Raw genomic sequence first — 15,746 nt, 5'->3', positions numbered from 1 at the left:
TAAACAAATAAATATATGCATAGTTTATACAGATAATTAAAAAACAAAACTATTAAGGAACATTATAATAAATGCTTACAAACATACTACTCTCTAAATTTCAAATGCAAACATGAATATTTTTCCACAATGTTGACACTGTGGATAAAGATAACTTTTTACTTCAACATTTTTCACACCACATTCTATTTCAAAAATAATTGCCACTTTTTCATGAATTGAGAGACACTTCTTCTTGTTAGTAGACATGTTTATAATTCAAGGGTTAGTTTGTAACTGATCTAACATCACCCACTAAATTAGCCGCTCGTTTGGATTTCATTACTTAAGTTCATATTTCGAAAATTATGTTTTCAAACGATTGAAGACTTTTTGCTCAACTGTTGACAATATTTTTGTTCGGTATGCCCGAGAAGTAGCTTGTTATAAAAGTGAATTGATGTATGGAGAAAACCATAAGCTAAAATGTCAACGAATGTTTCCTCGTTACATCCGAGATCTCCTCGTTATTTCTTTGATCAATAAACCAAAGTTCTTAAACGTAAAAACAAGTATTTTAAACGAAAAAACATTAAAAGATTTTTTAAATGTCGTCAAGTTATTTTTCTTTTTAATGTGCATAGTTATTTTTTATTAATCAAATGATTGTTTAATTATACAGTTTTCAGAAGAGTAGAGTTTTCTTCAATTGCCCATAAAGTAGATTTATATTTTCAGTATGAAAATGTGTATATTTATTCAAATTTTATTTCGAAACATGTTCGATTGGTTACCACCGAAGATAATTAAAAATTTTAGATTGACAAATACATTTTTGTACACGAAAAATTTATTTAACTTTTTAGACAGTTGAAGAAAACTCTGTTAACTTCCTATTGTTATTGGAACCCAGGTAACAGTACTTGGATAAAATCAGATATCTATAAGGGTTAATTGTATTCCAAATATAACAATAACAATGGTTTTCTTTGTAAATGTGGCGTCTGTAGTCAAATAAAGTTTACCTGCTAATCTTCCATCGAAATGTGGATTTGTGGCAACTTTGAGTCCAGGGTGAGGCATGAGGTAACAGGCGATTTCAGTGAAGCAGGATGTGATATGTTTTCTAAGGGATTGTAGTTCTGGATGTTGTTTTTCAGAAAGCTGCAAAATAATACAATGAGATTTATTGGGAAAAACATTGTTCTTCAATTACAATTTACAAATATGTATAATTAAATGTTATAACGACCGATAGGAATCAATTATATCAATAATTTGTGAATCAGGTTGTGAATCAGGTTGTGGTCCCGTGGCTAGTGTCTCGGACTCACGACTCAAAGGTCTGTGGTTCGAATCCCACTCTACCCCAACTTGATTCCCGTTTTCTAATAGTGAGTTATTTACAACTCGTTGAAAACGGCCCCTAAAACGAAATATTTGGGTAAATTATAAAAACACATTTTTTTTTTTTTTTTAAATAAAAAAAATATTAAATTCTATACATTTAGATTTTTACTACAGTTGAACTTGGTTATTACGAGGAAGACGGGACCGATTGAATTTGCTCGTTATAAGCGTTACTCGTTATACCAGAGAAAGGTTTTTTTTATACAATCGCTTTTGCACATTGTCACTAAGTAAACAAGTAAATACATATGTGAACATATAATTCATACAGACATTTAAAAAAAAATGTTAGGGAAAATTGCCACTTTTTCACGAATTGAGAGACACTTCCTCTTGTTAGTAGACATGTTTATAATTCAGGGGTTCGGTTTTAACTGATCTGGTCTAGAACTCATTTGACATCACCCACTTGTAATGTTTATTGTGTATTAAAATAAGCATAGAACATTAAAAATCTTTAAAAAATCCCCTAATAACCCCCGAAACAAGCATGTCATTCATAAGCTACAAAAGCAGCTGTAAATTGTTACAATGTGCCGAACCGGCACTTACTAAGTTCACAAAGCTTGGATTTTTTAAAAACCATGTGTGTTAATTTTTTAATATTGTCATCGAAAAATCTAATTAGGTACCTCGACACTTACATAACTATCGTAAACATAATCCGATCCCAACGCCCGGCATTATTTATCTTATACTTTAGCCGACCATTTGGATTTTATTACTTAGGTTCTTATTTCGAGAATGGTGTTTTTAACAATTGAAGATTTTTTGTGTAATTTTTGACAGTATTTTTGTTCGGTATGTACGAGAAGTAGCTCATTATAACAGTGAATAATTGTATGGAGAAAACCATGAACTAAAATGTCAACTAATGTTTCTTCGTTACATCCGAGATCTCGCTATTTCCGTGATCGTTATAACGGAGTTCGACTGTACCTCCTTAAAACAACAAGAAAGTTCAGTGCTATGGGAAATTGGAGATAAAAAAATGTTTTTTACGCACAGAAAAAATTAGGGCATAAAATTGAATGGCGAAGTTTCTTAAAGATGTATGAAAATTTGATAAAAATGAACTTTTTTGAATAATTTCACTAGTTCTTCCGAATCAACCAATGATAGTTTTGTTATAGATTTCGAAATTTCGGTAAGCGAATTCACCAATCAGTAGAACTCTCCGAAGAGAACTCACTGAAATAACAAAACGTTAAAAAATGATAGCGCTGATAATATGATACATGAAAATATCACTAATTCGCGTATAACTGGGGCAGAGAACATTCCTTAAAGTTGAAACCGCTTTACGAGTTATCTTTTTTGTAACAAAAAATCTCATAGCCAACCATATAAGAGCTACTTAAGTAAAAAAAAATACCTACTATTTATATGAATTAAAAAATCATTATTCACTAAATAGATAATACAGACATTCATCAATATATATTAGGAATAAATAATGTTACCTGAACAACAATAAAAAAATAATAAATACATACAAACATGTATTTTTTTTGTGGATAGTCAAGCGAGCAAAAGTGCTGGCTAGAATACATTTTTTTCCTCTTTAGATTTTTTTATTTTACTTGAATTCTTATATATCTGACATTAAGTTATTAAATACGATGTACACATTTACAATATAAAAACAAAAAAGAATCCACGAACATTCTTTATATACTCGTACACAGGAAGCATTGGAATATACAAGACCACTGTGTTTGTACCTTTAATCTCCTCTGCAGTATTGTTTGACCACCTTCTGCACCGTAGGGCGCTTCGTAGGGGAAACTCCAATCTCTGACGAGGAACTGGAGTCGTTGGAATGGTGTTCTACCGCTGTCGGCGAGTGCCAGGCGACCATACTCCGTAAATAACTATAAATCAACAAAATAATCTTATAATTTAAGTACGTCTGAACTGCAAGCGCGTAATCTTAGGCAGGTTCTTATGTATTTTATTAATATCAGAAAACTAACAAACATTGTATTAATAAATAATAAATTAAAAAAATAATAACAATGTGTCAAAACATCTGTCAGCGTCAAATACGGTAGTGTCAAATATGGTATGTGAACTGTGGCTGAATTTTCATAGTGTCCCAGCATTCTGTCCTTTACGGTCGAGGCTGAGTGCAACAGGGACAGGACAATACTGTCATATCTATTGTATTGTCCACATGATACTTAAGACTTGCATACTGCACAGAATTTGACATTTGTGTAAGTAGTTTTTTACACATTCACCTTAGACTACGCATTTTGACAGGATTCAGTCTACTTTCATCTAAATATAAAAATGAAAATAAGCCGTTAAAACCCTCACGAGATATTAATATTTTGGATAGAAAAATGTCATAGGAAAGTGATTTCTGCTCGACATTCAACAATGTTGTTTATCTTCGCACTCCTGATCTTTAGACATGTGATGAGAATGTATTAAGTGATGCATTACCTGCAAATGTTGTAAGTCATCTTCCTGAATGTTCTGCGATAGGTTGTATATTTGTACTGAGGAGACCATTGTGGAGAGGGCAAACACTGTGGCACAATCTCTCACTGTACTCTCACTGTCGAAAGCTCCCTGAGTATCCATCAGCAGTACTGCCACCTGTAAAGAGATAATCAAATATATCAAAATCCAGTCAAAATCCAATCACCAATTTTTCTTCGACATAACAAAACAAACATAAAAAAAAAGTTAAAAATTGAATGCACATACTTATAAAGGTCTTCATAATTTTAAAATTGGTTTTCCAGTAAACACTTGTTTGACCAAAGTAGAAAAAGTCACAGATTTCTTAGAAAAACCAGGAGAAAAAATGACATCACAAACAAATCAATATGGAAAATTAAAAATCCTGGAGATAATTTAAGCCTAAATTATGCTTGCCTACTTAAGGCATCTCTAGTTCCGGATGTTCTCTGCTGACACTTCATGCGCAGTTCGTGTTTAACTGAGGAAGTTTAGTAACTTTTTTTTTTTTTTTTTATTTGTTAAAAGACAGTTAAAGTAAGCCCAAAAAAGGTGATTTTGATATCAGAGATAAAGAGTTTGAAGATGAAGACCAGAAGGGAGTTTTGTATTATGATCTTCTAAAACCGGGTGAAACCATCACTGGAGAGCTGTACCGATAACAACTGATTCGTTTAAAGAAATCTTCGAAGGAAAAACAGCCAGAATGGGAGACCGGACATTGATTTTCCAAAATGACAATGCTCGGCCACATGTTGCTCAACCCGTTAAAAACTATTTGGAAAATAGTGTATAGGAAGTTTTCGAATACGTTCCACTTTAGTCTAAGACATAAAAAATTGGCTCGATTCGTTCTTTGATTTAAAATATTTTTTTTAATTTTTAAATCGGGTTGTGGTCCTGTGGCTAGTGTCTCGGACTCACAGACCAAAGGTCTACGGTTCAAATCCCACTATACTCCAACTTGATTCCCATTTTCTAATAGTGAGTTATTTACAACTCCTTGAAAATGGCCCATAAAATGAAATATTTGGGTAAATCATAAGAACGCAAATATTTCTTTTTTTATATAAAAAATAAATAAAAATATGACCAGCCAGAAAGATGAAGAAAGATTGTAACTTTCAATGGAAAATACTATGAATAACAGAATATTACAAGATTTTATTTAATAAACGCTCGAATTTCCTAAAAAAATCCGGTTTTTAAGTTATAGACCTATTAATTTTTTTCGATCATGTCGCATTTTTTAATGAAATTAAAGTACAATAAACAGTAAGTAATAAAATAAATTTGAAACCTTAAATTGATTATTTTTAATTGCACAAGGTAGGTACAGCGTAGAAAATTTATTGTAAAAAAGAGGTTTCAGTGTATTTAATAGGTTTAGTATGAGCACACGATTTAAAAAAAAAAAAAAAAAAAAAACATGCCTGAAATTAAATTTGATATTATATGCAAAGAAAGTGCAATCTTTGGGTGCGTTGACCTCACACTAACTGCCAATTTATAGTTGGCTTCTGTAACCATACAAATAGTATTTCATAATACCTTTTCTCCGTTGGGCAGCTGTGTGAGGAAGATTTCCGACCAGAGCAGGATGCCCGTAGTGTCTCTCTCGGAGCCTCCGCGCCAACTGAAACCGTCCAGGGGGCTTTCCTCGTCCCCGAGCCACTCGTTGCCTGTCTCCTTCAGGACATACTGAAACAAGAAAGAAGTATATTATAACTTACTGCTGAAAAATGAATGGGGAAAAAATATATAGGTACACGAATAATATAAAAGGAAAAAAAATGCACAGTAAAGTATTGTTTTGCAATACAAAACTTGACTTTTCCATTGATGAATATTAATTTTTCGTCACCTAAAACAATATCTTTTGAAAGAATTTTAGCGATGAACCCTTTTAAAATTATCTTATTAGGTGTAATCACGCTGCATCAAAATATAATACCCAAACAGTGTCACCAAATCTTTTCAAAGTTTTTTTTTAACGTTCTTGTACGCTTTGTTGTTTGACAAAGCGTCATTGACATACACGGTTTTTCCGGCCAGACCGCAAAACTTCAGAGGAACATTCCTCATGGTAAGCTTTAAAAAAAATCCTAATCATTTTTTCCAGTCATTTAAAAAAAAAAAATGATCTCAAAATGAAGTAAGTCATTTTTTTTTTTTTTTTTTTAAATTACTTTTTGGTAAAATTTTATAAAGATTTTTTTTAAAGCTCACCATGAGAAATGTTTCTCTGAAGTTTCGCGATCTGGCCTTGAAAAACCATGTAAATACAGAGACATTTTGTGCAAAACATTTTTAAAAGTAGTGACACAAAATGTACCCGCATGTACTGTTTATTTATACCGGGGGTGATATTCCAAACACTCTCGCGGCCGTAGAAAAAGTTTTTATCTAGCGTATTTTGTATGTAAATACGCGAGAAAAAGTGTTGTCTACGGCCGCGAGAGTGGTTTAGAATAGCAACCCTGGATAAAGTTGATTTAGTAGATTGGCAATTAATTGACGGCGTAGTTTCTCAAAAATGTATGAAAAAATTAATAAAAACAAAGGATTTTGAAAGAAGTGACGTCACAAGTTCTTGTGCATCAACCAATAAAGTACAGTGTTGCCATGTGTTGCGATAGATTTCCGGAAAGCCATTTTCTTCAACGTGTATCATATTTTGGGTACGGGGCTCTACTTTTAAATGTCACGACAACTCACTGATGGAACTTGTGACGTCACAGGTAGAGTGAATTCAAAATTACAAAACTTAAAAAAACATAGTAATGAGAGTACAATACATAAAAATAAAAATTGGCTCAGTTTGATAGTCTATTTCACAGCGATTTATGTGGTATAATGGGTGTTAGGGTGGGCCGATATTTTTTTTTTCCGAATTTAGAAATGAAAGGGGTCTAAAAAGATGCCTTTTGGATTACTCAGAATGCAGAAAATATCAAAAAAAAAATCGATACTACTTTTGGCCCTCAACCAGAGCTTGAAGTTTTCAAAAAGTCGATTTTTTGCTCTAAGCAGGCTGTCATTTCAAATTTGAGTAAGTAAATCAGTTCAATTAAATTTTATAATGTGCATTAAATCTTATTAAATAAGCATCTAAGGGCGTGAGTTGCACTTTGTTTCGTAATAAATGGGTAGCATTGTTTTAATGGGCCATTGTTTTCGTCAATATTAGTCAGGCGCTCGACGGAATCAGTTCCGCGGAGTGTAAACTTTTTGCATTTCGGTAGTTTTAAAGCGTGTTCGAATTTGTAATGTAATTAAGTTATTTATTTACTGACAAAAAATAATTTTATAAATATAGATAATTAACAAAATGTTCAGACAGTGATAAACTTCAAACCTCAGTTGAGGGCCAAAAGTAGTGTGGAATATTTTTTAAAATAATTTTTACGTTCAATGTGATTTAAAATGCAACTTTTTAGACCCCTTTCAGTTTGATGTCTAAAAAAAATAAAAAACCTCATACATCATCAGCCCACTCTAATGGGTATACAATAGATAGAAGAGTGGAAGAGCAAATATAACTGGAAATATTTTAAGAGAACTCCTGGTAATACGAGTGATTTTTTTTCAAGATGATTTCACAGAGGGTATATTAATCCCATTTGATATTTATTTGGTCAGTTCATTATATATTTATTTATCTTTTATCAAAATGATTATCGATGTGTTTATTCAGCACTACCTATCTTGGGAATACTTAAAAGACGAAGACACAGAATAGGTTTTATCAAATCAAAGACTTTGAACTGCATTATCTTGTGAATGTTTTAGTCATAAATTAACAGAAACTGATAAAGATACATTTTATATAGGTACTATCAAATAAAGTAATGCAACATATTATACATATTCATAATATATTTATTGTGCATGCAGATAATTAGTAGAATTCCATATTAAAATTTAGTAAGGCATCCAAATAAAATAATTTGATTGGATTTAATTTTACTTTTATGTTTTAAATATACAAGAGCGTAAAATGTGACGCGTTTCGTCTTGTTGGGACATTATCAAACCTCACATTAAACACTTTTGTATATTTAAAAATAAAAGTAGAATTAAATCCGATAAAATTATTTTATTTTGGATAGCTTACCAAATTTACATGCTCATAATATATATTAAGAAAATGATGCATATAGTTTTCAAAAATTGATTATGAAAATCAGAAATTATTCCACATTCTTGTATGAATTTTTATAATAGATGGATACCAGAAGAGAGAAATAAAGTATTAAATATTATTTATTTTTGGGTTCCAGAAATTTTGAGAGAGAGAAATAAAGTATTAAATATTATTATTTTTAGGTTCCAGAAATTTTGTGCTTATGACCTTATTAATAATTTTAATATACAATTTTTGTTTGATATACCTGCAGGCAATAACTTACATTGAAATTTAAGTAGGTAATAATCATCATACCTACTCTTTTATCGTAATGGAAGTTACAGAAAAAAGTGTTTTTTAATAAATGAAAAATAATCACATCTTCATTTTGATTAAACTAAACATACAAATTTTGCAGCCATTTTTATTTTTAATTTATTTAAATCTTCAAGTAGAAATAAAGGGAAATGGCACAAAAATGTGTGTGATTTAAAATGCTTGAATTTCTTTTCAAAAACAAAAAAAAAATTTGGCCGTGGCCACTTTCATGTTAAATTTATTATCTTCAAATTATTACGGCAAATTTTAGTTCAATACTTTGTCTTTATTGAGATCCCAGATACCTAAGTTTAGTCGAAATTTGAAATGGCGTAAATTGCCGGTCTAAAAGTAATTATATTTTAGTTACATAAAACTCTTAACTATATTTTTTAACAGAAATACATTTAAAAATTATTGTTTTTATCTAATTTATTTGTTAATATTTTTTTATTATAGCGCGATAAAAAAAAATCGTTTTAAAATGGCAAAATCGTATGATTTCCTAATTTTGCGTTCGTTTTACCAGACTACAGCCTTATATAATGAATTAACCAGAGCACACTACATATTAATGTAAAAATGATTTACGCAATAAATAAATGATGTGCAAAATAATAATTATTTAAAATAAAGCTGTCTAGGTGCAAATGTCTTTTAGAAAACTAATGGAGTTGAATAATTCAACATGATAGCATATCAAATTAACATTTCTTTGAATTCGGTCCAATACGAAGAGCCGATCACATAAATATACAACCCAGTATATAAATAAGCATATATTAATGATAGCCAATTTTGTGCTTGCGATTTATCGTACATGAGTGACAACGCAATTTGATACGCTGTTTTCGGAGTATACATAGATTTTTATATTAAAAAATTGACATAATTTTTTTCGTTCATGCTGACAGGCTGGAAATTTCACCGCGGGCGAATTCTGTAATTTTTTATGTAAACAAATTTGGGGCAAAGATTTTCCAAATACATTGAATTATTATTTTTTTAATTTGACGAAAATGACGCATTTTTACGTAAATTATGAAATTTTTGTCAGTCTCACAAACCGTGAACGCGAATAAACTTGAAATTTTACCGCTTTTTTTGAGCTAATACCCATTTTCCTAAACTGTTTTTTTTTTTTCTTTCATAAAATTATTTTGCTATATATTCATCGTCACCATCATTCCTGGTCATTCAATGGTGCATAGGGCACTTCATTGGTACTCCAATTGCAGCGTATCTGGATTATTTTCGTTAAATGAAGGTGATATGATCAGTCTAACGCTTCAGGTACCAGTCCAGGGACTATGAAATATTCTAGGGCGAAAACACCATTTTAAATAAATATTTCATTTTAAATATGTCGGGAATCGAACCCGAGAGTTCTTGCATGGTAGGCAAACGCGCTGACCATTACAACACGAGGCCGACCACTACTATCTATTACATCAGTAATTTTTTATTATATTATTAAACAATACATACATCATCTAAGTTCGTTACTGCGCGATATTTGAAATTAAAAAAAAATAATAATGTTTTGATGATTTGAGAGTTATTGCTCAATGCAATTATAACAGATAAGTTGTTTTTACACTTGCAAGAAATTGTAGGTATTAACGTATGGTTTTGATATATTAATTGATTTAAAAGCAAATACGCGTTTCGCCATTTTTTCAAAAAGTCGAGGCTTTACTGACAGAATGCATTAAGTAATTAAGGTGATTCTAAACGAAAATATGAAACGAATTATTCATAGATCACTTATTTTTCATAGATTTTTTGTCATTTTTTATTGAAAAATGCCATTTAAAAAAAATACTTATCTTATTATTTGTTTTGTACACCATTTTGTGTAAAGAACCTAAATTATATTGTTTTTTTATTTTTATTTATTGGAGATATCAACAGTAATACATGTAACAAAAATATAACAAATAAAATATACAGAGAATAAAACCAATGACAGATATCCACTGAAATATATTAAATACACGTACAATACATACTAGTGTGTTTGTGTGTTTGTGTGAGTGAGTGAGAGGGTGGGTGAGTGGGTGTTATATTGGAATAAGTATGGACATGTGTGTAAATATTGCACAAGTGTCAAGTGTCGAAAATATAAATATATATAAAATAAGACTTTATTATTGAAACTAAGTATAAGACAAAAAAGTATGTTTTAAGACGCGCATTTTAAATGTTATTTTTTTTACAATCAAATGGATCAAATAAGGGGAAAGTTCAAATTATATTCACGAGCAAAACGGAGAGTGGAGAGTTCTGGGCATAGTTCGTACGCACTGCTGGCACATGAAATAGATAGCTCGACGTGTGACGGGTGCGGTAGCCGGGTACATTTAATGATAGCTCCGACAAAAGAGCCGGACTATCAAGGGGTCCACTAAGTATGTCATGAAGAATTTATGGTATTTGTTACAATCAATATAGTGTTAAGTTTCCGCAAACCAAGTTTTTTTAAATTTCCATTGAAAATAAACGTAAAAATTGCATTTTTGAATCAAAAATAATAAAAGCGCCGTCTATGAATAATTAGTTCCATATTTTCGTTTAAATCACCTTAAAACAAGTTTCGGGATAATCGCATATAAAGCTTTTTTATTCTTTCAACGCATTATTTCTCCCACAATTTTAATTTTCTTTGAACCTTTAAAAGAGTAATCTTCATTTTAGGTATGCCTAGAATGGCATAAAATTTGAAATCAACATCTTGCACCTATATTAAAAATATTTTAAATATACCGATACTTGTTGTTATTATTACTGACATAATGCATTAAGTCAACAGTCTTTGCTAGTACTAATAATAAGTTTTCATTCTTGTGAAGTGTGCGTTAGGTAGATATGACGAGTCTATATAATTATTACTCCAGAATCGATTGATTGCGTTCGTCACTAATACTCGCGAATAGGAATTTGAGCCTTATTAACGTGATATTAATGCTAAATCAGGGTCATTTTCGCCTGTTAAATTTTGGCGAATTGCTATCCCGGTGATTTAATCCCCGTAATCTAAAACTGTAAGATACGGATAAAGGAAAAAGTTTGAAACTTCTATTACACAGTACGAAAGATGCATTCACATTTTTTACTTATTATCTTATGCTGCACGTGCAATGCGAATATGCCCGAAGGGTCGAATTTCCTAGTATTATATTTATTTACTAACTTTGTACAATTTGTGTGGAAACCTGTTATTGGTTTAGAGTTTATGCAATATACAGGGTGGTCGGAGGAGTGACGTTCAAAGGTAAAATGTAGGTGCCTCATATTGATTTAAGTTCGAGCAAGTCAGACTTGAACTTTTAACTTAAAATTAAAAATCTAAAAAGGCAATTCCTTAGTTTTTGAGTATTTTTAAAAAGTGCAAGCTTCTCTCATAATACAAAAAAGGTACTTAATAGGCTATTCGCTGAAACCAGCCTTCAAAGATACTGAGGTGGAAAATTCGTAAGGATAATTACGATAGAAAGTGTGCAAACTAACAAAAAATAACTGTTAGAGATAAAATGGCGACACGAGTAGCAGTAAATACGAGGTGAGAATGACAGGAATTTTCCACCTCAGTATCTTTGAAGGCTGATTTCAGCGAATAATAGCATATTAAGTACTATTTTTTGTATTATTACAAAAGCTAAGAGTCTAGCGCAGTTTGTAAAGTTACTCTGAAACTGATGAATCGCTTTTTAAGATTTTTTATTTTAAGTTGAAAGTTCAAGTCTGACTCGCTCGAACTTTCTGCATTCTGCAATTTCGGTCAAAAATTTTGTAATATTGATGTTTTTTGTTGATATTTCTTAATAAAACACCATAGTTAATGATTATTTTCTAGTCTTGAAGATGCCTACTTAGGCGACAGCGCTCGATGGTCAAAATAATAAAAAGTAAAACTAAACCAAGAAGTTTCATTAATAATTTTTTTTTTTATCATAATCATTGAAACTTTTGTAGCCTCCATTAATGTTACGAAGCTGATTATTTCACGCGTAAAAGTACAATTTTGAAAAAAATGAGTTACAAAAAAAATCCTGAAAAAACCTTCCGAAAATTAAAAATAAAAACCGATCCAGTCGAAAATATTCAAAAACTCAAAAACTACGCAAAATCGCGCAAAAAGTTTCCAAAATAAAAAAAGGTAGTAATAAATAATATGTAATTATTGTGTTTATGTTACGCACATTGCTAGCATAAATAAATAAACAAAGGTAGACCACCAACAATAAATTTAATATTCCTACAACGTAATATCCTTAATTAAAGTTCGTTACTGCGCGCTATTTTCGCGATTCATAGAACATGTTATTTTGCTGGTCAATCAATGTGACGCTACGAAAAGAATGATTGAAAAACAATATAAAATAATCTACGCTATATCTCCTGCAACGGTAATAAATTAACTGATACGATGTTATCATATTTTCAAGTTTTATTGGTCAAAAGATGCGACGCAGAAGCGAGAGAGAATCATCACTTGATATACGAATCACGCTCGATAGATAAAAACTTGCATCAAATTATATTTGGGACATTTTGTGAAGGTACAGTTTATGGACTGGCGCCTGAATCGTGAGACTGATCATCTTGCAGGGACGAATCGTCCATATAAGCGATTATGCGCAGCTTACCATTATATTTGACTATCGATAATAATGTTTTATAGAAGCTATATTTAGAGGAAAACAAATACAAAAATTGTTTTTTATGTTTAATTATTATTCGTTTGTATTTTTGTCAAAAATAATACGAATGCCGACAAAGCGCGCCCAGCCCGTTCCCAGTGAACTGAGAAAAAATATCTGTAAAAAAAAAGTATGCCATATTTTACATCTTAAACTTAGTTGCTGTAATTTTCTTCTAAAGTAAGCTTGCATATAACAAAAAATATTTAAAGACTCTCTATTTGGAAAATAGTATTTCTAACGTCATTTCCTAAGGACTATATTTCTTTGATAGGATACAGTTGAAATTATATTATGACTACAAGTTCTTACGTTATTTATTTATTATATTACGGCTTAGCCAATTACAACAGTTATACGAAGAAGCATATGTACAAAAAACTGAACAAAAAATCATAAGTAGCAAAGAAGACAAACAATCGTAATACACGAGATTTACCGATGTCTGGTCAGTGCACTTTTCTATATCAAAATCGAATTTTCTATCTCAATATTAAATTAACATAGACTTCTAGTTGCCATCGGTTGCATAGGAATGAGGAACTTCACCCCTACAGGAAATTGGATACATTTTTTTTTCTTACTCGCGGAAAAAAAATAGAGCATTAAATTCTGCGGCGAAGTTTATTGAAGATGAACGAACAAAATAATAAAACACATTTTAATAAAAACGAACTTTTTTGAACAACGTCACTAATTCATATGAATCAACCAATAATAAGAGAGTTGTGGAAGATTTCCGGTTTACGGCAATTCAACGGAAAGTTTAATAGTCCATTGACAAACAAAAAAACACCGAACTTCCTCATTCTATCATTAATGTTAAAATTGCGTAATTGAAATTAGCAAGGGAAACTTAAGAGTTTACCATATTTGACAGTATCGGTAAACCTCTTACCTTCCCAATCATAGAATAATAATACTACACCCGCTTAAAGAGTCGCCCGTACGGACAAAAACCATTCTATTAATATTTATCACGAAGTTGGCTACAGTTTACAGCGATACAACGGGCCGTAGGTACTCAGGTCGAGAATTGCATGCGTTAACCGAAGAGGCTGTTACATGGTTGTTGTTAAACCAAATTTTTGAAACGCTTTTGTTCTAAGCAATAAAGCGATAGGGCTTCTCTATAAGCGGGCGAATTATTACTAGAGTTCCCAATGTATAATCGGAGGCCACGAACCTAAAATGAATAAGAACACTTATCGATGATGATTCTAAATAAAACGATAACACACTGGTTTGTTTGATCAAAGTGTGAAATTTTACCATTGTAATATGGCGCATTAAAATAACAAAAAAGTTTGCCGTGTGAGGCCCTTAGATCAGAGGCAGAGTTCATTAGTAATAGTAAAAAATCAGAAATAGTAAAAAAAACAAAACCTAAAATCTTAATGATGAAACGACTGGACTATGGGAGTTAAACGCTAGACATTTTCAGAGCATTATTTTGCTCTAATTTGTAAGTTTTCGTCGTACTTTGAAATTAGGTAATACCTTCAAATTAATGCAGAACACATTAATTAACTACCTACGATATTTTCTTTCCAAGGCATTGTTTGTATTCCACACAAAGTAAATTAATACAATAAGTGAGAAATGTACAATTTCACTGACTTTCACTTACCACCAACTTCAGAAAAAATAAATATTTTACCATCAAATTGATAAACAAAAATTATTATATTGAGTCATCTGTCTTATCCACATCCACCCTCATCAAATAATGTATGTATAGGACACAAACAATTTAAACATTACTTTTAAAATCACGCTTTCCCGTCAGTAAAAGCAAGCATTGAAATCCGATTTATCGAAGGGTTAATTTTTAATTTAACAGGAAACAGGACACGTTTTTACAATGGGAAGCAAACAGATTTAATTATACATATACAAGATGTGTAAAAGTAGATATGAATAGAGTTGAAAAAAAAACATGTACCTTTTATGAAATTTATTAATAAAAAAATATATAAATTAAAATCAAATATCCTGTTTGAGAAATATAATATTCATACAAAAACATATTTTAAGACATGTTCAATGAGGATTTTCAGTGCTACGTGAAATTAAATATAAAAAATGTTTTCTTACACACAGTAAGAATTTTCTCGAAAATGTATGGAAAATAAATAAAAATTAATAACTTTGAACGATGCCACAAGTTCTTCCGAATCAACGAATGGTAAGAGTGTTGTGAAAGATTTCCGGTTTCCGGGAAGCCAATTCACCAATCAGTAGAACTCACCAATTAGGGCTCGTGAGGTCACGGGCGGAGTAATTTCAAAATAACAAAACTTAAAAAAAACATAGAGCTGATAAAACAATACATTTACAATACAAATATTTTTTTTAATTTGGCTAAGTTTGATATTAACATACAATTTTTTTTAAATTAAAATCACAGAACTTCTTCAATACAGTTTACCTATGAAGATACTTCAAATGCTCATAAAAATATATCCATTTTCGAACAGAAAAATCGGTTTAATTTTATATCCAATTGAAGATAGCTTTGCTAACCTCCCATTGTAATAGGGCCCCGGGCAAAAGCAATCCCACAATCATATTGTCATCACACCTTATCACTTTTATTTGTTTCATTTTATTTACGTAGAAAGATTACCATGAATACATTCATAGACGCATATAAAACAAAACATTGCATGCATTATGCATAATACCCTTTTCGTATATAGTGCATATGGGCTGGTACACTGCTTCATATGCCA

The 15,746-nt window shown here is 31.0% G+C and overlaps 1 protein-coding gene across 1 annotated transcript in view; it reads right to left on the bottom strand.

Annotated features, from left to right (window-relative positions):
• The window catches only part of atl (atlastin GTPase), a 54,641-nt gene that overhangs the window by 4,902 nt on the left and 33,993 nt on the right, over positions 1-15,746 (bottom strand). Inside the window, exons 3-6 of the mRNA XM_088224578.1 lie at positions 5,413-5,562; positions 3,841-3,996; positions 3,114-3,263; positions 1,005-1,143 (exon numbers count right to left, since the gene is read on the bottom strand). Coding sequence (XP_088080704.1) covers positions 1,005-1,143; positions 3,114-3,263; positions 3,841-3,996; positions 5,413-5,562 — 595 coding nt within the window. The remainder of the gene's footprint in view (positions 1-1,004; positions 1,144-3,113; positions 3,264-3,840; positions 3,997-5,412; positions 5,563-15,746) is intronic.

This window comes from Micrasema longulum, unplaced genomic scaffold, assembly GCF_059751315.1.
Source record: "Micrasema longulum isolate JH-2025_06_02 unplaced genomic scaffold, ASM5975131v1 h1tg000299l, whole genome shotgun sequence".
Taxonomy (NCBI): domain Eukaryota; kingdom Metazoa; phylum Arthropoda; class Insecta; order Trichoptera; family Brachycentridae; genus Micrasema; species Micrasema longulum.
This window is presented reverse-complemented; position numbering and strand designations above follow the sequence as displayed.